This window comes from Cololabis saira, chromosome 5 (assembly GCF_033807715.1).
Source record: "Cololabis saira isolate AMF1-May2022 chromosome 5, fColSai1.1, whole genome shotgun sequence".
Lineage (NCBI taxonomy): Eukaryota > Metazoa > Chordata > Actinopteri > Beloniformes > Belonidae > Cololabis > Cololabis saira.
Window position 1 is genome coordinate 15,277,119 of NC_084591.1, and position 22,971 is coordinate 15,300,089.

At 39.7% G+C, this 22,971-nt stretch overlaps 2 protein-coding genes across 10 annotated transcripts in view; both read left to right on the forward strand.

Annotated features, from left to right (window-relative positions):
• The window catches only part of LOC133443801 (calcium-independent phospholipase A2-gamma-like), a 29,159-nt gene extending 17,982 nt beyond the window's left edge, over positions 1 to 11,177 (forward strand). For all 3 annotated transcript variants that reach the window (XM_061721044.1, XM_061721046.1, XM_061721045.1), the window contains exons 9-10: positions 4,168 to 4,363; positions 9,183 to 11,177. In XM_061721044.1, coding sequence (XP_061577028.1) covers positions 4,168 to 4,363; positions 9,183 to 9,451 — 465 coding nt within the window. In that variant the 3' untranslated portion in view covers positions 9,452 to 11,177. The remainder of the gene's footprint in view (positions 1 to 4,167; positions 4,364 to 9,182) is intronic.
• Positions 11,178 to 22,258: 11,081 nt separating this feature from the next.
• The window catches only part of LOC133443802 (neuronal cell adhesion molecule-like), a 108,557-nt gene continuing 107,844 nt past the window's right edge, over positions 22,259 to 22,971 (forward strand). For all 7 annotated transcript variants that reach the window (XM_061721048.1, XM_061721056.1, XM_061721061.1 and 4 more), the window contains exon 1: positions 22,259 to 22,393. The gene's annotated coding sequence lies outside the window, so the exon portion shown is untranslated. The remainder of the gene's footprint in view (positions 22,394 to 22,971) is intronic.

A 22,971-nucleotide genomic window follows, 5' to 3' on the forward strand; every position in this document is an offset into this window, starting at 1 on the left:
CAACTGCGTCAGACCAAGCGCAGACACAAGCTGCTCTGATCCAGACAGGTGGAGTTGGAACAAACTGTCACACAATGTCGAGAGAACGAGACAGATTCAGGAAATTTCCATCAGGGCATGAAAAAAGAAAAAAACTAAAGAAAATGGAAGAATTTAATGCCTCTCTGAAAGGCTCGTTTGATAAATTTGTTACAAAAATTACCGATCCGACTGGGTCTCAAGCAGCCGCGGGGCCCCGCGTCGAGGCAAGCCCAGATGATGATGAGGCAAGGGAAGGTATCCAGTATTTTGCTAATTGGAGAGTTAAAATTGCGCATATAGACACCCGATCCGACCCGAAAAACACAAACATTTTGCGCGCGTGAGTTTAGCTCACGGGCAAGGGCCCCCCCCGGCCATTTCGCACAGGGCCTCGCAAATCTCCCAGACGGCTCTGCATGGAAATCCTTGTGCAAGTAGGTGGGCCAGGAATGGAAATCTGGCTGAGAAGTAGCTTTAACACGCCAGGGTACTTACCAGTGCGAGTTCTCCGGACCAAACTGTTTGCACTGTTGGTTTTGACTGGTACCGTCTCAGTCCAGGAGGCTGGTCTACTCCACGACCCTGGAGGAAAAAGATTACAGATAGAAAAAAAAAACCCCACCAGTGGTCCGAAGGCAATATGGCATCTTATTCACAGTCCAAAAACCAAAAGCCCCAGATTTTCCTAAAAACTCTGTATTTGTGCAACTCTGAATTGCCTGAGCAGGTGCTCTGAAATGGAAACAAGTAATAACATTCATCCACAAGCTCATAAGGCTACAGTTGTTCTTCAAATGTTAAATGCCTTGGCACGGGGTGCAAGGCCAGTCACTGTTGCTGTGAAGCACAAAGAAGCCATAACTGGGCCTGAGCTATTGCCATAATTGCCATTGAGGTTCAGAAAATGGGGCCTTACAGAGTGGTGTGCGTGATAAGGAAACTGCCTGCTTGTTTTGTTTCCAGCTGAGTTCGTCTGGTGCCCACTGCAGCAGGATCCTCTAAGTCTCCATTAGGAGCATGTCCAATCCAAGCTTCTTTCTCTGTGTGCTCCATGTCTCGCTCTGCCAGACACCCTGCGAGTGCATAATGATGTGCCTTGGGTAAATGGCTACCTCAGCAGTTCCTTCAGACTTTGTGTCCGAGTGAAGCGCGTCTTTGTGGGACTTGTTTGAGGCAGTGAGACGGGTGCACTCTGGGGCTGCTCATGAAGATATATGATTCATGCAGTGCACTGATACAAGAGACCCTTTCTTTAAACTCAGATTGGATCAATCAGACACTTTCACTTAAAAGGACTGACAACATTTCTGTTGTCTGTTCTGTACGTCTGTCAGTTTGTCTTCAGCTTGACTTATTATCCTAGACCAGGGGTCGGCAACCCAAAATGTTGAAAGAGCCGTATTTGACCAAAAACACAAAAAACAAATATGTCAGGAGCCGCAAAAAATGAAGTCTTGTATAAGCCTTACAATGAAGACAAATGGCGAAAGACAAAATGTCGAGAAAAAAGTTGAAATGTTGAGAAAAAAGTCGAAATGTCGAAAAAAAAGTCAAAATTTCAAGAAAAAAGTCGAAATGTCGCTAAAAGTCGAAATGTCGAGAAAAAAGTCAAAATTTCGAGAAAAAAGTCAAAATTTTGAGAAAAAAGTTGAAATGTCAAGATTAAAAAGGAAAAGAAAAAAAAAGAGAAAAAAGTCAAAATGTCGAGAAAAAAGTCGAAATGTCGAGAAAAAGTCAAAATTTCAAGAAAAAACTCAAAATGTCAAGATTAATGTTGAAGTACAATCTCGAGAAAAAAGTCTAAATGTCGAGATTAAAAAGGAAAGGAAAAAAGAAGAAAAAAAGAAAATAAAGTTAAAAAAGAAGAAAAAAGGGAAAAAAGAAAGAAAAGAAAAAAAGTCAAACATTTTTGAAAAAGCTCCAGGAGCCACTAGGGCGGCGCTAAAGAGCCACATGTGGCTCTAGAGCCGCAGTTTGCCGACCCCTGTCCTAGACCTTTTCTATTCTTTGACGTTGATAAGTCTTTAAATTAAAAAAAAAACAAAACGTCTCAACATCTATCAAAATATCCACATGGTTACCAGTTGGGGGGTCAGATTATGAATTTAACCAACTTTGGTGATGCTTAGCTTTCTGTTTCTAGAGTTGTAAATAATGTTGATTAAGATTAGAGAAGCATTAGTGGCTGGGTAATCTTAAAATCTGACGCCGATGACGATCATGTGGAGCTTAGAGGGATTTTTTGACTTGTGTTTTTCTTTAACTTCCCTCCTGATGATACCATCCCAACACCTGCCAACTGAATGACTGTAAAATGACTCGGACACGTTCAGTTTCCAACCAGTGAACCAGAGAATGTTCACATTTGAAGAGCCGGGATCTGTAAACAGGTCGGCTGTTGTTGGTTCTGTTGAACAAGGCCTGTTTTGAATACTGATTCTTTTAAAGAAATGCTTTGAATGCCTGATTCTATCCTGACTTTCTCTTCTTTGTCGACTGTGTGTTTGAGATTCATGCAGCAGTCAGTATTTACACCTAATTTGGGGCGGCGGTAGCTCAGGTGGTAGAGCGGGTCGTCCAATGATCGGAAGGTCGGCAGTTCGAATCCCCCTCCGTCCCAGTTGCTGTCGTAGTGTCCTTTACCCACCTTGCCCTGTTTGAATGTGTATGAATGTTTGGGGCCGTTTGGCGCGGAATGGCAGCCCCGCTTCTGTCAGCTGTGGCTACAAAACGTAACTTACCACCACCGGAGAGAATGTGTATGAATGAATAATGGTCTAAGCGTAGCACTTTGAGATTCATTGAATGTAAAGTGCGTTACAAATTAAATTCATTATTATTATTATTAATGAGACTTTTTTTTCCCCTTTGCTTTTAAAAAAAAAATCTATTGAATAGGATAGCACTAGATTTCCATTTCGACTTATTCCAGCAAAAAAAAACTACATTTTAACCAGTGTATCTGTTTTATTTTATAGAATAATTTAAATAGGAAGAGCTAGGGAACATAGACCTTAATGATTAGAGGTAAAGCTGTATGGTGCATTTCAGCCTTATCTAAGTTTAATTACACACTCTTACAGAGGTTCAGTTTTTTCCCATTAGACGTTCTTCCACCTAACCAAACCTCTCTGAACTAAATCTGAGCCTGTTGCTATGAAAGATAAATGAACAATGGCATAACAAACAGGAGCGAAGAATTAAGAGGATTATTTCAAAGTTTACAATTAGCAGTTTCTTTAAAAAAAAAATATATAATAGCATGCTTAATTGTTTTTTTTCATTGCCTTCTCACAATGTCAGTTTAATTTTTCATGAAAGAGTATTTTACAATTATAAGTCTCCTGGTGTTTGGATTGATGTTAACTTCTTTTTTTCAGTCCATGAGAGCGGAGGTTTTTTTAGGCAACCCTCATAACATATCACTGTCTGTACTCTGAAATGTCTACAGAATTGCTTCTTGGCTACAAAAGTGCTGCTGTGTGCTGGAAAGCTGACATGCCCCCCCATCTTGGATTTGACTTGTATTGTCAGTTGCACCCATCGTGTTGTATGCACTGACTAAAACCAAGAACGCACTTTCGATCAAACATCCATGTACTCACAGACGCGTAACAAGCGCTCTTCCCTTCAGGGTGTCCCAAGACACTTGGGGCCCTGAGGCTGTCACCACACACACACACACACACACACACACACACACACACACACACACACACACACACACACACACACACACACACCTCACACCCAGCCTGGTCTCTTTAATGAGGACTGGCCCCTGCGTGTTTGATCCTGCTGCCAGCTCACAGCCCTGCAGCCCCCCAGTCTCATGCCTATTCAAAAATCCCCACTGATTCCTCCGTTACTCCCCCACTGCCTTGGGTACAATATGGATTCAAATCAAAAGCACTCCCAAGTGGTTGCTCGATATCAAAGCAAACCTGCCTGAGAATGTGAGGGAAGGGGAAATGGCAGGGGCTTAAAACACAACAATTTGCACACATCTATACTTTGTAGACTTAACAGTAGCAATGCACATGCAAATAGATTTTTTTATCTTAAAAAATGTTTCACTGTTCAAACTTGTGAGGGTTTTTGGGTGTCAAACTTTTTTACAGGGCATGTCTTATGTTTTATGCACAGGATGGAGGGCTGCTGATGAACAACCCCACAGCACTTGCGATCCATGAATGCAAGTGTTTGTGGCCCAACACCCCCTTGGAGTGTGTGGTCTCCCTCGGTACGGGCCGTTTCGAAACTCCCGGCAAGAACAGCGCCAGATACACGAGCCTCAAAACCAAACTGACTAATGTAATCAGCAGTGCCACGGATACCGAGGGTAAGTTACTCTGCAAAGTGTACAAGTCCACAGTAATCCACGTTCATTCCAAAATTGCAGCTGATCCACATCTATTCTAGTATAGAATAGATGGGCCCACGTTGGGAAAGATCTCCCTCCACATTACAACACCGTATCACATGGCCATCTGTGCTCACTGGAGATGAGCGCACCACGTAAACAGGCTTAAAACTCCACTGGAAGTGACCTTTACTGTAGATTATTTTTATTTTAGTTCGTAATGGCTCCCCTCAAGCGCATGTAGGCTGTTGCAGTATTGTTAAATACACACTTTGGCCGCATAACAGCTGTTACCAAGGACAACAAAGTGAGCCGTGATCATTCTCCATCTCAGTGTTATTTAAAGCATGTGTTTGTGTGCAGAAGAGGGAAAGAGCAAATCATGAAGTAAAGCGGTTCTATCTAGTTATCTTATCTTATTTTATCTTATCAAATCAAATCAATCATTGAATTTTGGACACTCTCCAGTCAGTATGTTATATCCAGTACTTGAGTTGAGGGAGGATGAGGGGGGATGTCATCCCCCCTGAAATAAAAACGGTCAAAATCATCCCCCTTGTAAAACTGCCATCCCCCCTTTCCATCCCTTATGTCATTTCATCAATGAATGTGGTTTTACTGCTATTTCAACATTTAGAGTCATCACCAGAAAAATAACACCAGAAAAAAAAACTTATTTGACAATTTTCACCTGTTTCAAGTAAACTTTCACTTGAAATAAGTAGGAAAATCTGCCAGTGGGATTTATCTTCTCATTACAAGCAAAAAAATCTTGTTCCACTGGCAGATTTTTCTACTTATTTCAAGGGAAAATCTACTTGAAACAGGTGAAAATTGTTGTTTTTTCCAGTTTAACTAGAGATAAGACAAATATTCTTGTTAAGATTGTGAGTTTTTGCAGTGATCCATTTTACTTATCCTGTGAAGGACAGAGTCATATTGATAAGTTCAGAAAAGTGTTTTTTATTGTTGTGTTTTGATGTATTTGATGTAAGCCCAGTGGATATTTAAAGCTTACAGAAGGCTGCATTTAACTGCTGCTATGTCATTCCTGCAGTATTTCTGCAGGTGTTTTGGTCAGTGCTATTATTTGTAATATATTATATTATTTGTAATCAGCACAAATTATCTGTCCCCATATGATAAAATCCACCATCCCCCCTGATTTTTTTTTACAACTCGAGTACTGGTTATATTGAGTGGCATTTTTAGATTACACCCTGTTATTATCTCTGGATGACGAACGCATGTTTAATGTGCGCTGGGCGATGTAAATGCAAGGCCTGTTATTGCCTCCCCGGTGCATGAAACCGAGTTGAGGAGAGGGAAGACGACTTTGGTAATACGTAATGGGTTTGGTTGACCTCGCTGGCTTCACCCACATGAGAAAAGCTGGCTGGATGCAGGAGATGGAGCGGGTGCCGGATCCATGCTGGATTTTCTTAGCGACCTCCAAATCACATTGTTCAAATACTATTAGACCAGCAGTCTCCCTCTGCCACTCCTGCTGTTGTGTTCGTTGACCGCAAATAGCTTCTTTCTGAGGCTGATCTGTTTGTTAATGACCCGACACGAGTTTTGTTTCTGTCATTTGAGTAGCCGGTTGCAGATTGTGGTTGGGTAAAAGGCTGACGTATGACGTCCACAGCTCAGGATGAGGAGCTTGCTCATCTTGTCATCTACAAATCCTTCCCACAACTTTGCGTCATTTCTGTTTACATTAGTCCTGACCCACAAATAAGTGTAACATTAGAGGTGAGTTATTTTCGGGGCCATTTTGTCACGCCACTTTATGTTGATGTAAAAAGGACAGGCGACAGTTCAGATTCAGGTGTTAAATGTGGGATATCCATCAATCTAGAGCAGGGGTCGGCAACCCAACATGTTGAAAGAGCCATATTGGACCAAAAACACAAAAAACAAATATGTCTGGAGCCGCAAAAAATGAAAAGTCTTGTATAAGCCTTAGAATGAAGGTCGAGAAAATGTCGAGAAAAAAGTCGAAATGTCGAGAAAAAAGTCAAATTTTCGAGAAAAAAGTCGAAATGTTGAGAAAAAAGTCGAAATGTCGAGATTAAAAGGGAAAGGAAAAAGGAAGAAAAAAAGAGAAAAAAGAAAAAAGGGTAAAAAAAGGAGGAAAAAAAGGGGAAAAAAAGAAGAAAAAAATGTCAAACATTTTTGAAAAAGCTCCAGGAGCCACTAGGGCGGCACTAAAGAGCCGCATGCGGCTCTAGAGCCGCGGGTTGCCGACCCCTGATCTAGAGTTTGATTACTAAACATATTGAAACTCCTTCATTTGCATATGTACACTAAACCAATTTGAAATTAAAGTGCGTTATGTGAGGTTGACTTTATTAGCTATGTAAAGAGCCTAGTACTCAACATTTTGTGTCTAATTTCAAAACAAATGAAGAAACCAATTTTCTTTTTGTCTAAACTCCTCAAACCACTAATGAAAATGTCAAGAGTATGTCCCAGAAATGATGGAGGTGATGAAAAAATAAAATCATTGATGTGACGTGATAAAACCGTCTTTGTTTGTGATACTGGATTACATTTGGTATGTTTGTTAGTTTGTTTATGCTTTAATCTCAAATGAATTAATGCACTGTACGTCCAAAATATCCCTGTTTCTGTGTAATCTCTACGGGACAGAATGGATTTTTGTGCCACGAGTGCGGAGAATATTCCACCTCCAGCTGACTTTGTCCCAGATCCATGTTGTTGTGGCCCTGTTGTTGGCTCCGTCTTTGTCTCCTTATCACCTCTTGACATGAACACTTCTGCTGCGCCTAAATTTGTCTCGGTCTCCTCCCTGTGGCTGCGCTGGTGCACTGTGTGACCTAGATGCTTCTGCAGACTTGTTTCTCCGTGTACCTGGGATTAGATCCTCCCCAGCTCTCCGGTGGACTTGACTGTTTTGAAATGGCAGATAAGACAACGGTTTTCAAAGAAAAATGACCTTGAGTAAGGTCATGGGGCCGCTGTGCACTTGCAGCCTTTTTAAAAATCTTTCTGACTGTAATGAAATCCATTGCGTGTATTATTATTGCTTCACCATTCGGGTGTGAAGAGAGTCCTGAGGCCTGCATGGGAAATCCTGGCTCTTAGCCATTTGCAGATGAGTGCTTGGTTGACCAGTGGGTGCCACAAAGACAGAAACTCAATCATCCCAGAGTCTTTGAATGAAATGGTTGAATGGGCTTCATTGCACTGTAGCAGCCGCTGCTACTTATAGGAAAAAGATGCTGATTGTCTCGACCACTTATGTTGTCTTTTGTTAATAAGCAGGTCTTATCACGAATTTTGCAGATGCACCCTTCAGTGTCAAACACTTCAAGGCGAATGGATTGGTTATAAATCAGAGCCAAAGTCAATAAACTGTCCAAATGTTCTCCAGATAAGCTGCAAGAGTCTTGGAGAGCCCGAGATGCAGCTTATTTTGATCATATGAATGTTTGGCGTCAAGCTTTCTGTGTGAACTGCAGACAGAAACATTTGTTATTTCACTGTTTTTTTTAACCAACAGGCATATTAAGATTGTTGTTTTACCCGCTGACTGTTTCCATGTATTTGTATGTTCTGGAGTTTAAACCAGTCGTGCAGACAAGCCAGATGTTTTCTGTTGGACATAGCTCACACTTTCAGCCCCGAGCGCTGACTCAACCACACATTACGCTGTCACAGCGCCATCAGGCGAGGTTTGACTTCATGTACACGTTCTCACAGCAATCAGTCTTTGAATCTTTGTACGTATTGGAACTATAACACCTACGATCGCCTACTCATGGTCCCTCGTACCCGCTTTGAGATGCGAGGAGATGGCTCCTTCCAGGCACCGAGGCTCTGGAACGATCTCCCGCCGTCTCTACGTTCTCTGGACTCCATCCATGCTTTTAAGAGCCAGAGGTGTCAAAATTATTCACATTCATTACTCAGGTAGAAGTATAGATACTAGAGTTTAAAAATACTCCTGTAGAAGTTGAAGTATCAACTCAAGTTTTTTACTCAAGTAAAAGTATAAAAGTACTGGTTTCAAGACTACCGGTACTTAAAGTATAAAAGTAAAAGTAATGTAAGGGAGAAAAAAGCCATTAAGGACAAAAGCCATTGAAAATGAATGCATCTTAGTATAATCCAAATATATTAAAGAACCATATATGTGTACTTTTGAGCATTAACATGTGTTTCAGAGAGCAGGAGATATGATGACTAGTTGCCTATAAGTATTGTAATGGTGCAAAAAGTCAAACTTCAGAGGCATGTTATCATTTATCCTAACCTTTATTGGAATGTACATCCAAGTTTAGTTGCAGGAATCTGAGGGCAACGGATGTAAGAACAAAACTGGACAAGAACATCTGAAACAACCACAACCTAATTCACTCTATCCGGATGGAGCAATTTAACTGGATAGTTTTTGTTTAAAGGCCGAAATGAAATAGAGTAACGAGGCTGTTTTTAAAATGTAAGGAGTAAAAAGTACAGATAATTGCGTGAAAATTTAAGGAGTAAAAGTAAAAAGTCGTCTGAAAAATAATTACTCCAGTGAAGTATAGATAACCAAAATTTCTACTTAAATAAGGTAACAAAGTATTTGTACTTCGTTACTTGACACCTCTGTTAAGAGCAAACTTAAAACTCACCTGGTTTTTATCGGTATTGTCTTGTTTTTATCGTATTTCTACTTTTATTGTAGTGTTTTATTTGTGTTATTATTGATGTTGTGTAGCGTGATTGTCTGTTACTGACTTTGTTACTTGTGCTGTCTCACTCCCGCCTCTCCTTGGTCTTCCAGAGGTCCATGCGATGCTCGACGCCTTCCTTCCTCCAGACGCTTACTTCCGTTTCAACCCATTCATTAGCGAAGACATCTCCATGGACGAGAGCCGGCTTGAGAAGCTCGGCCTGCTGCAGGCCGAGGGCGTCCGTTACCTGGAGAGGAATGATGAAAAGCTCGACAAGGTTGCTCGCCTCCTCACCCGAGAGAAAAGCTCCGTGCAGAGGCTGACGGAGTGGGGTCGGCTTTGGCTTGACAGGCACGATGGGCTGTCCTTCAAGTTTTAGGTCCGAGACAAGCCACACGAATAGGCCGTTTTCACCATGTTTATGTGTCATAGAGATGACTTTTGACCAATGCCCCCTAAAATAACTGTAAATGCTTCCAACAGACCAAACTCAATCTTTTTATTTAAAACACCGACAGATATTTTTAATGTTATTGTGCCAACAGCTTTGCTTCGTGCCACTTTAGCAGTTTGTTTTTGTTTTTTTTTTAACTGCCAGCTACTTTGGCAGTAGAAGTATATCTGTTGGTGTGTTAAACTCAAGTTAACATCATTTCAAAGTTAATACTATTAATCACTTTAAAATTTGGAAGCTTCTCAAATGGGGATAAAATATCAGCTATGCCAGCCAATGCGTCAACAGAAAAAGCTCCCATTTTGGGTTGATGTGTGGTTTTTTTTTTTCCTCTTCCCACTTCTTTGATGGGACCAATGTGACTGATGTGTAATAAATACGTGGTTAAGGCTAGCAGAGAGCTGGCTTTGCTTCAGATAATGACTGAAATGGACCAAGCTTGTAACTTGGTAGAAAAAAACGAAACAAAACAAAAAAACAACGGTCTCCCCGCCCAGATGTCGACCCGTCTCAGGTCTTAAAATTGGAACAGATGCTGGCTCTGGCTAAATATTTACAATCCAAACAAACAGTTAATCTGATGCGTTGGCGTAAGCATATGTCCGAATATATTTCTTTCAGAGGTCAGCTATCAACACTGTAAGCAGTCAGTAAATGCTGGCACTTACAGTTTTACGCAAAAGAGCACTTTTGAGTCCTTAGCTTTTCTTTGTAAATGTGTTTTATATAAATATATAAATAACAACCAGAATATCCTCACAAACCTGTGTTTATACCCATAGAATGCAGCATGTGTTGTTGAATTGTATATTTGTTGATTTAAAATACCAACCCGTAACACTGTAAAACAATTTAAAAACATTTTGGGGGGAAATGCTCTAATGGAGGTCGAGTTGAGCACCTTATGCATGTGTCATTTCTGAATTGAGATTAGTAAAAAGATTTTGCACATTTAACAGAGTACCTACTGATGAGCTGTGTATTGAGAGTAGTAAACGAGTGTTACATATGTAATTCTGATTTATTTGTGATAATAAGATACAGTAATGTTAGATTAAAACATTACATTGTTGATTTTGTGAGAAGGATCCAGAAGGAGTCTACGTTTGATTGTAACTGTCTTATGTATTGTTTTATCTTGGAATTATTTTAAATTAAGCTGTTTAAAATCATTTTATGTGTGCTTGATTGTTCTGTTTTTATGGGTTCCCTACAAGCTAGTCACAGATTTTGCTCTGCATCCTCAGCACGGCCGTTTTCCTTTGATGCCTTTTCTCAAAAACCCATTTCACCCCTTCTTCCTTGAAGGCTTGTGTTTCAGTCGGCGCTCTCCTATACCGTGATGTTTGTTAGGTTACCTGAAGGGATTGTATTAAACTATTTGGCTTTTTGATTTGTCACAGTAGCAAGAGTGTCCAGTCGCTGTTACGTGTGGTGTTGAAGAAAAAAAGAAAGTAAAAAAAAACTCACTGCAAGCATCTGCTTCCATGTCGAACCAGGTCAAGTACTGTATAACTAACACGGTGATGCGTGTCACTCCCAGGGGACCTGAAGCAACATGGATACAGATATCATCCAAGATTAATGTAACTCCATCGTTGTACTGTTGCTGCTGTGTAAGAACTGTATCAGAGTGTAATTAAAACCAATCACCTCACAGCGCTGCATCCTGCCTCCTCATTATTTGTATATAAGCCGGTTATGATGTGAGTGAAGGTGCAGATTCTCAGAGTGTGGATCTTCTCAGCGAGACTACTCACAACTACTTTATTTTTTCCACCAGAGATTTGGAGTGACATACACCACCACCTTCTTGGCTCAGTATTCATTCATCACTAAATTCTCATTTTTTTTTGGAATGACTGCAGCAGCCACATAGTCCTCTTTGACATCTCAGTTGTCCATATAAGCGTTTTTCTTTCTATTAGGTCAAATATATATTGTAACAGTTGAGGCATATTCGTCGGGGGAATGTTTTTTCAGGGCCTGTCCCTGAGCTGCCTGTCATACATGAGAAGAGGGTGAGATGAGATGACTGTAGAGTGCGGGGCTCAGGCGCATGGATGGCAGCTCTGGCCAGTGATGGATCGCATTTCCCTCTTTCATAAACACTGCACACTGATGCAGCTCTCTACCAACTGCTTACATGCATGAAAAGCAGCAGGGGTTTAAAGAAGGATGCAGCAAACAACATCTACAGTGCTGGAGAGGAAGGAGCACCCCAGAATCTAGGCCATTCACATTCATTGTTTTTGCAGGATATTTGACAGCAGGATAGAGAAAAGTGACACGACACCGAGTATGGAATAAGAAGAGAAGACTTGATTTTCACTTTTAGTGTTAGGAATCCAAATGTTTTCTGTGGCAACTTAATACCAGAAACCCTTAGTGATGAAGACCGCCCCCCCTGTTTGGGAGAATAACTTTACTCTTGTAATTGCACCAAAACCTTCAAGTTGCCCTAAATATGTTCAAACTCAACAACAGCAGAAAAAAGACAATAAGATTTATCAAAACACAAACTGCAAACAACAAAATGACAAATAAAAAGGGGTAAAAGTGTAGCTTTAGCACGGCAAGAAACCTAACGATGCTGCAAAAACCCAGCTCAGAGAAAGTGGAAAAAAGAGAAGACTATTTTAGACTATTCTGCATTTTAAGAATTATAGTCAAGGACAGTTTTCTTAACCCACTGGAAAAGATATAATTCAAGCGTACAAGACAATTTTGATTAGATTTATGGAATATTAGGCTTTATCAGAGGGCTTGTCTTTGCAGCGTAACCACTCACAGGGAGGGAGGAGGACCTGCTGTCGCATCAGAGAGTTGGTTTCAGATTCTTTAAGGACTTTACACTTTTCAACTTTACGGTTGGTTTCTTAAGTCATAAAAATCTACATGGTTTATCTTCAATATCAAGAAACAGCGGGTTAAAGGGTGGCATCACGTCTTGTGAAAATAATCAGATATAAAGTAACTGCCAAAGTAAAACCCTCACACAGTTTCTGAGCTGCTATTGTGATCCTGTTGATTTTGTTGGACACATTTTCTTGAGAATGAGCAGACACCAACGTAGAAAGCACAGTGATAGTGTATGAAGTTCACTTCCTTTCTTGGAACAAAGCTGCCGAGGCTCGGGTTCTCTCGTGGTCTTTTCCAGACATCAACACAGCTTCTTGCACAGTAAAAGGTTCAGTTAGAAGTTGAAAGGACCGTTGCATATCCTTGACCATGTGGTTGTATCAGAAACTGATGACCGATGGTTCTGATGGGCTTTTAAATACGCCTGTGCTGTCCAATCGTTATTATCGGGACATTGTTTTTAAATATTTCAGTGATTTTCTCACACATTTATTGATAAGGTGGCGATCCTCTGACCATGGACCCTTCGTTTACGGATATTTCCTCGTACCAAATCCTCCTTCCAGCCACCTGTCCACCTGCTCACCAGCACCGGTCACCGCAACCAAACTACCATCACTGCGTTCAGATGTGAAACGTAATGAAGCACATTTACTCAAGTACAGTTCTCAAGTACAAATCTCAGTCACTTTTTTGCTTGTGGCCTTTCTTTCCATGACGTTCTCCGCTCATCCCGGAAGTACTGTTACATTTTATTCACATTTATTTAAACGTTTTTCTACATGAAATATGAAAAGTCTAAAAAAGACATTTTGGCTTATGGTTAGGCTTGATGGTTTAAAGCAGTGATTCCCAACCTGTGGGCTGCGGCCCACCAGGGGGCCGCAAAGGTATTGCAAGTGGGCCGCCAAATCATTTCCCAAAATATGATTTTTGTGGGGGGGGGGGGGGGGGGGGGGATATAATTATATTAAAATATAAAGAATAATGTTTTAAATGTTAAAACTCAGTTATGTTTAAAATGATATTAAAAATGTTTAAATATTATTTTCATTATTTTGTTTTGTTTTCCTTCAAGTATTAGACATGTGACAAGCAAATGAGCAATAGGAACTTTTGTTGATATTGTTCGGACCACTTTGCAGCAGGACTGCGTTGCACTTGACTTATTTACGTTTGATGCTGATACCTGAAACTGGAGTATAAAGATGGATAGCTTGCTAGCAACAGGGAGAATTAAAAAGTTCGGAGGTGGGCCGCAAACATTTCTGAGACATAAAAGTGGGCCCTGAGTTGGAAAAGGTTGGGAACCACTGGTTTAAAGAAATCAAACAAAAAACAATAGCTTGGGAACAGAACATTGACATTTTTCTTAATTATTTGGAGCAAAAAGCTTAATGAAACTCAAATTAATCAACAGGCTAATTCATCATGTCATATGTTTCTTTACTGTAAAACAACACCTGTGACAGAGTACTCTTACAGTTTGGTAAGAGAGGATGTGGGTACCTCCTCCACCCGTAGCTGAGACTGACGGGGATCATTTTTCACTGTATTAAGTCAGTTCTGATCAGGTTTGTGCCCCCTTGTAGTTCAAATGGTTACACAGCTGGAAAAGCGCTGCCCCCACTCAGAGAAGTCATAATGTCATTACACAGCGTACAGAGAGGAAATGCACACCCGTCGGATGTAAACAGATCTGAGTCATGAACCTACCTTCCAGCAGTAATCACATCAGTAATCTGATTTCTGTTCCCCCTCTGGCAAAACCTACACACTGCATACAGTATATCAATGCATCTCTCTAATTCATCCCAAAATGTTCACGTAGAGGGTTTTGACAAATATAACTGTGTTTTTTCACCTTTTTTCTTTTTTAATGTACCAAGCATTTATCTCCAGGGCGGCTGCTTTTTAATTGCACCTCACATCTAGCTGCAGAAAACTAAACCTAACTCATTAACACTTAATTAGTTTTCAAGGGCAAGATTAATATTGCGATACTATGCAAAGAATGTAGCTCCAAAATATGGGGATAGAGGAAATATGATTTCATGGCAGGGCTGTCTACAGTTTGAAAAGAATAAAGAATAATGCTTGATAAGTGGAAATTAAAAGATATTTCTGTCTCCTCTGTTCTGTTTGAAATTTTTGCTCCAGTGAGGCTGAGACAATGGATTTTCTAATGGTTTTTCTTTTTTTTTTGCATTTTAACATAAAACCCGGATGACACTCCCTTTGCAGCTTGCGATGAGCTGCACATTGTCTCCATGGAGCTGTATCCTTGAACTTAATAAAATCCCTTGGAGTATTTTACAGATAATATCCATGGGGGGAAATTATGGGAATATTTTAATGAGGTTTGAGTCAAATGCAGATTTATCCGGAGGCCATCTGAAATAAGAGGCAAGGAAAATTACAACATTTCCCTGTGTGGCAGAGGGAAGGTACATGTGTGAGAGAATCCCCTGGTCCCCTCCAGAGGACAGCTTTGGTTTCATGTGAACGGCTCTTTGTTTTGTCACTTTCTGGCACTGTTAAGAAAATAAGTTAGCAGCCCACAAGTAATAATGAAAGGTGGAGAGATGGAAGCGTAAAGGAGTGGAAGAGGAGTCTACCTTTTTAAAAGGGAACTGTGTCTCATGGTGATGTGTACTTTGCCTACTTCCTTTACATTTTCTGCCGACTGCATAAACCCATTTTCGTCTTCTTTCATTTCTCTGCCTATTTTTAGCTTATCTTGGCAAACCACCATCAGGATGCTATCTCAAACAACAAACTGTCTATTTGCCAAACCTGTCCTATCTTCGTAATAACTGTATTAAAAATAAGGAACACTTTGTCTCGGAGTGATGCATAAAAACTAGTCCGCACACTCGTGACTTCCACATTGAACTGCTGCAGTGCCTTATTAATAGGATGTCCTAAAATTATTCTGAACAGCCTCCAGCTGAACCAAAATGCAGAGAGATTTTTGATGAGGATTAGCGGGATGGATCTTATTTCTCCAGATTTAGGTTATCTTCATTGGCTTGCTGTGAAATCCAGGAAAGAATTATAAATTCTTCGTCTCACATATTAACTCCCAAGCTCCATTGTTTCTAACCACCCCCATAGTTCTAACAACCCAAATAGAGACACTTTGCTCTCAGTCTGCAGCCTTACTTGCCATTTTTAGAGTTTCCAAAAGTAGAAAGGGAGTTACAACCTTCAGTATTCAGGCTCCTCTCTTGTGGAACCGGCTCCCTGGCTGAGGACGCACACACTTTCCCCATCTTTAAAATGAGGCTTACAGCCTTCCTTTTTGATGAAGTTTATTGTTAAGACTGGCTCGGGTGACTGAGCCAGCCCTTTAACGGTGCTGCTATAGTCCAACGTTTCAGCCTCCCATGATGCACTGGGCACTTTGATCATCCTACCATCTTTCCTTCTTGTGTACATACTGTACTATTTATGCCATTATTACTGCCATGAACACATTTCTCTTATGCGTCTCACTCCTTGACTACTCTCATTCTGTTTGTTGTCATCTCCCCTTGTCTTCTCAGAACCCCATTTGAGCGAGGCAGACGGCCGCCCTTCCTGAGCCTGGTTCATCTGTAGGTTTGTTCCCGTTAATATCGAGCCATTCCTCCCCACCAAAGTGAAGATTCGATACAATCTAAAAGGTTACTCATCTGTTTTTTTGTTTTCTTTTTTTACTCTTTGAGTTTGGATTTAGTTGAAACTAAACAGGTAATAAAAGGATTATAATAAACTGGATTGAACAGAACTTTAACTGGAATGAAGCGTATTCCAGTTTACTTTCCGAATAAAATCTCTAAAACCTGTGATGCTGGACGTGTCATATTTGATACATACATTTCTGAGACCTCTAAACAACCCCTTTAATCAAAAAAGTAAACAGGAGGACTGAACTGAACCACTTACCTATCAGGTTTGATCCTGTGGCTGCTGATGCGTGTGACTGCAGAGCTGAGATTGGCAGAGGTGTCAAATAACAAAGTACAAATACTTCGTTACCTTACTTAAGTAGAAATGTTGGTTATCTATACTTCACTGGAGTAATTATTTTTCAGACTACTTTTTACTTTTACTCCTTACATTTTCACGCAATTATTTGTACTTTTTACTCCTTACATTTTAAAAACAGCCTCATTACTCTATTTCATTTCGGCCTTTAAAAAAAAAACTATCCAGTTAAATTGCTCCATCCGGATAGAGTGAATTTGGTTGTGGTTGTTTCAGATGTTCTTGTCCAGTTTTGTTCTTACATCCGTTGCCCTCAGATTCCTGCAACTAAACTTGGATGTACATTCCAATAAAGGTTAGGATAAATGATAACATGCCTCTGAAGTTTTACTTTTTGCACCATTACAATACTTATAGGCAACTAGTCATCATATCTTCTGCTCTCTGAAACACATGTTAATGCTCAATAGTACACATGGTTCTTTAATATATTTGCATTATACTAAGATGCATTCATTTTCAATGGCTTTTGTCCTTAATTGCTTTTTTCCCCCTTACATTACTTTTACTTTTATACTTTAAGTAGTTTTGAAACCAGTACTTTTATACTTTTACTTGAGTAAAAAACTTGAGTTGATACTTCAACTTCTACAGGAGTATTTTTAAACTCTAGTATCTATACTTCTACCTGAGTAATGAATGTGAATACTTTTGACACCTCTGGAGATTGGGTATCAATGTGTGCTACTTGCAGCGATAGAAGAGGGCATGCCTGGCCCAAAGACGACTGAAGTAAATGGAAATGTACTTTAAATGCTGCATAAGCCCGTCCAGCAGATTCTTGGCTGACCCCGTGGCCTCATGGGAACTGCTGGAGTTGAATCAAGGACAGCCAGAGCCTTGCTGTGACTTCAGTTCAATTAATTTCATGTCAACAAGACTTTATTAATCCCCGAAAAGTAAATTAGATCTTGCTGCAACTTTTGTTATCTAAGTTTCTTCAAATAGAAATTATAGCTGGTCACAGCTGTGGGCAAGAGGGATCTCCTGTAGAGGTGTGTGTTGCAGCAGATCTGAAGAACACGGACTGGACCCTGTTGCTGAATTACTACCTTGAAAAGAGGATGGTGTTGTCCAACGTGTTTTTCATTTTATGAAGCATCTTTCTTTGCACAATCAGAGGCTCCAGAACAGTCTGCACAAGAGAGCCGGCCTTCTTTATCAGTTTCTTAGGATTTTTTTAAGTCACTCGTCAGGATGCTGCTCCTGAGACAGACTGCAGATGAGATGCAATCCCCACCACAGACTTGTAGAAGATCTTGCTGGAAAAGATAAAGGACCTAAATTTCCTCATAAGAATTTAGTCTGCTCTGTCCTTTCTTGTAGACAGAGCCGACTATACAGCGATTTATTATCGTTGTAACTGATGAGGTCTATAAAAATGTATTCTACAGTTTTCATGAATGTTAAACAAAGATATAGAGACCAGAGAAATTGTCATTTTGCACCAGACTGGATATGTTTCTTTCAGTTGTAAACTTAGACATTCCAAGGGGATTGGTAGAAATCAGAATTGTGTTTATTTGGCCAGGTCAGGTCAGAGAAGACATGGAATTTGACTCGGTTATTTTCGCTCACTCTACAGTAAATAGGTAATAGACTAGCTTTTGGGTCCAAATGGTCCCCGTTAGCCTCAGCTTTGGAAAACCAGATAGATTATTTACCACCTACTTCAGAGGGACAATACAAACGTCACGATGTGAAGCTGGGAGATAAAGATGGAGACGCAGGACGACTCTCTGATCTCTGTCTGTGACGTCACGGAACAGGGTGACATTTTCAGAGACAGACAAACCAAAACAAAATGTTATTGTTGTGTTATCTCAACGCCTTTTAGTTGGTCTAAACTGTCTCAAGCAGGGAAAGGGGACTTTTGAAAGGTGTTTTATTTCGCCATCTGTCCATTTTTAATAATTAGGGCATATAATTACCGTTAATTATTGTCCCGAATATAAGACGACCCCCTCTTTTTCAAGACTCAAGTTTGAAGAAAGACTTTTTGAACACCAAATTCAATTTTTATACAGAAAATAATTACAGTACATCTGAAACAAATGATTATAACAATATATTCGAGAGAAAAAGCATGTTATTTTGACTATTTGAAATCATTATCTTGAAGTTTGCATCTTAACTTCTCCTCAGCTGCCGGTTAACCTGCCGAACTTCCACCCTCTTTTCTCCAGATTGTCGCTACGTTTCTCCACTTTCTGTTATCTCTTCTCTTATTTTCTTCTCTTTTCTTTCTTATACTATTTTTTATTTTTCTTCTTCGTGACAGGGGTTCGCTTTGGCCTGGGGAGTTAAGTTCAGTATTCGCTTTAAAGATATGTGGCGCCATCTAGCGTTGTAAATGGGTATGATGTCTAGACCCCGAATGTAAGACGACCCCCACTTTTTCAGTCTTATTTCAATGCAAAAAACACCGTCTTATATTCAGGCCAATATGGTATTTATATTCAATCTTTGTTGTATTCTAACTCTGCTTGAATTTAACAATAATAACCGAGGAGCTAAATGAAAAAGACAGAAAGCTGACATGTCCAAGCTTCCAAGGACACGTTTTTATTTTAGTCAGTCAGTCAGTTCATATTTATTTCGAGCGGTACAACTTTTTACAACATAAGTGACCTGCGTGCAACAGAAGATTAAGCAAATACCTTTAACAGTAGTCGTGCAGGTCCAATACTCAAATTAATTCATTAACACACGAAAGGGAGTGGGAAGAACAAAACTTATTTAATCCCACCCCTGTTTATCATCAATAACTTGACAGATTTTTAAGGCTTCCTCCTGTCTTAACATTTAAACCAGAACAATGAACAAAAGACCTATATCAAATTATAATCAAATGATTCTACAGTGCGTTTCATAACCACAATGTGTGTAAAATTAGGAACAATGTATATTGTCACCACGGGTGACAGTTAACTTACTTTTATAAAACATACCAGCTAGGGGTGGGACGATACGGGTAACTCACGATTCAATACTGTGGCGATATGTGGCCCACGTGTGGCCCATAACGATAATATCACGATACACAATATCTACGATATTCGATATATTGTAAGAAATTTCATTAACGATATATCACGATATATGTGACTGAAAAAGAAAAAATACCCATAAAAAGGAAAATGTCTGTAGTTATGCATTTATTCAATGTCAAAACTTCCTACAATGTACAAAGAAAGTGCATTTGTATAGTGCCTCACTGCTGCCTAGGCTGGTAAATGTAAACACTGTACAGCTGGACAAATTAAAGTGCATGAACATTAATAACATGTTTTATATAAACCAGGACAGTGCACTGCTTTGTTTCAAATACTGAAAAGTCAGTAAGCAACTTAATTTTGCATAGTACCTCACTGCCTCCTAGTCTTGTAAATATAATCACTGTACAGCTGGACAAATTGAAGTGCATGAACAATAGTGCGGTGACGAGAGGTGGGTAGTAACGAGTTACATTTACTCCGTTACATTTACTTGAGTAAGTTTTGGGAAATGTTGTACTTTTAGGAGTAGTTTTGAAACACTGTACTTTTTACTTTTACTTGAGTAGATTTGTGAAGAAGAGTACTCTTACTCCGCTACATTAGGCTACATTGAGTTTGTTACTTTTCTTTTATCCCCTCCACGTACGGATCAATCTCATGACATCACTGGGTGATTCTTTGGGAAAAATGTTTGTTTTTGCATGTTTTGTCACATATACAGACTCAGTTCTGCCTGCAGAGCCTGGTTAAAAAAGAAAGTACAAAGGCTTGAAATGTTGTACTAAAGTATTTGAATTTACTTTAAGATTATTTTAATTTAAGCTATTTTTTATTCATTTTAATTTATTATTTTATTGATTTAATTTGCATGAAGATGATTATTTTGTACTTTTGTCTGTTTGAATGGTCGTGTTAAAAAAATAAATCAGACGTTACTCAACAGTTACTCAGTACTTGAGTAGTTTTTTCACCAAGTACTTTTTTACTTTTACTCAAGTAATTATTTGGATGACTACTTTTTACTTCTACTTGAGTCATATTATTCTGAAGTAACAGTACTTTTACTTGAGTACAATTTTTGGCTACTCTACCCACCTCTGGCGGTGACAACCGTGTAAATCCATTATGTGTGTTGTAATAAAGTATCAATATTTGCCATCAGTTTATCGATTATTTATTGCGACAGAGAGCGCAACAATATATTGCAATATGGATTTTTTTCCCCCTACCACTAATACCAGCAAACATGGGTGCAGATCCTGGGGGGGACGGGGGGGACATGTCCCCCCCAATTTCTGAAAAACATGAATTGTCCCCCCCAATAAAAATTATAGATTTATACAGACAAGAAGAGTTAGCCTATTAAGATACAGGATCTCTTCTTCCAGGGAGTCCTGGAAAATGACAGATGAAAACGAACATGGACATTTATGTAAATAAATTTGATGTTGGGTCAACTTGTGCTGTGTTTATTGTGCTCTTAGCAATGGGTTAGAACTGTTTACCACCATAACTGTGTTGAAACATGATCAGTTAGTTTAAACAAGTTTTTTAGGGCTCCATATTTCATCCATATATCAATTGATCGTGCATAAAGTAGTCCCATAGGATAAAAGGAAGATGGTGAGAAGAATTTGAGATGAGTAGACACTACATGCCCAAAACCCTTAAAATTATCATTTACGAATATAACAGTTAAGTAAGCAGTGACACACACTGTTGGCTGTTTAGGACAAATAAACAAGAAAGGTAAGCACAATAAATGATTCCCTATGCAGTATTTTTTGGCGAGCCTTTACCAATTTATGGCATAGTATGAGTTGCATATTGGCAAAAAATTACAAATTAAAATCACATTGGTGTCCTCCCCAATCCTGACATCGGATCTGCACCCCTGCCAGCAAATAAGGACAATTTCAGTTTTTTGTTGTTGATTTTTCTGTGCAAGAACTCATCCAGCTGCTGTCCATCTGGGATTCGGAACCCGCAGGAGGGTGAAGCACTTTTAGTGTTAGCATTTGCGTAACAATTTGCCAGAATTTTTTTTTTCAAACTTTATTTAAAAGTTCCAATTACAGTCAGAACATTGACCGTGGACAATACAAAACAGTCAGGCATCAAGGAATTAAATAAACAAATACAGACATAAAGTGGATGAAGTGCATAAGTCATTACATAAGTAACATAAATATAATAAAATAAATGAATTTAAATAAAAAGAAAGAAAATGGCAGGACATATATTATATTTCTCCAAATATTTCTTCAATTATGTTAACAGTGCGTATACATTTTTTATTATCAATTCTTTTAATACATTCAAGGTAGTTATTGAAATCAATTTCAAAAACAGGAAAGAAAGGTCGACCTTTGGAAAATTTGGTTTTATGTATGTGGAATTTTGCAATTAGAATAATCAGATTAATTAAGTGTTGCATTTTCCTATCTTTATTATTATAGTATAACAGTATATCTTTGGCATTCAATTTAATTGGTATGTTGGAATGTGATGTGATGTAAGCTTCAATTTTTTTCCAAAAAATCTGGGAAAAATTACATTCAAAGAAAAGGTGCCTAATCGTTTCCACTTCAGCATTACAAAATACACAATTGGCATCAATATTGACAAATTTTGACACAAATTTGTTAGTGGGGTAAATGTTATGTGTAATTTTATATTGAACTTCTTTAATTGTATTGGAGATAACAAATGTATGTGGACAATTTGCCAGAATGGTTGAGTGTGTTCTTGCGGCCGCCGCGCATCAGCAGCGTCGCTGCGGAGCGCGCACGCTCGCAGAGCGGCGGCGCGCTCCCGGATCTGCATGTGAGTGTGTGTGTGTGTGTGTGTGAGTGTGTGTGTGTGAGCTGGTGGGAGCGGAAAGGAGCAGTGACTGAGCCAGAGAGGAGGCAAGTGCAGGCAGCTCGGCGCTGAACGGGACTCCTCGCAGAGAAGCAGCGGAGCGGGATCCGAGGTAAGACCGGCTCAACCAGCCTTTAGGACAGACAGACAGTGCGAGGCTGCGAGTGCTGTCAGGAGTTTGGGGAGAAGAGATGCAGCCCGAGCACGCTGGGCTGGATGCTGTATGGCTGCCAGGAGAACCACGGTATCTTGCAGCTGTTCCCCAGATCCCAAACACGGGATCCATCTGAGAGTGTTTACAGCAGGAATGTTGCAGGATTTTACCCTGAAGTGTGCTGATATACATAAAGTCATGTGAGAGGTCTGAGCAGGTGTACTATACCCGGACTGTCGTCATGTGCTGCTTAAAAGATGCTCAAAAGTCTGGCTGGCACTTATCCTGGATTTGAGCCCCCTTTCTTTGACCCAGGAGGTATGAAACGATGCTGTGCAACGTTTTACGGTGGATGGTTCAGTTTGGATTTATATATATATGAATATATTGTGTCCCCATGTTGATGAAATTGCTCTCTTAATAATCCCCCATGTCCTAAGCTGATTTGGTCCCCGCATGTTTAATTCCTGTCATGCTCATATCACAACTCCGACTTGTTTTTACTGAACATTACATTTATTTCTTTAAATTTCTCT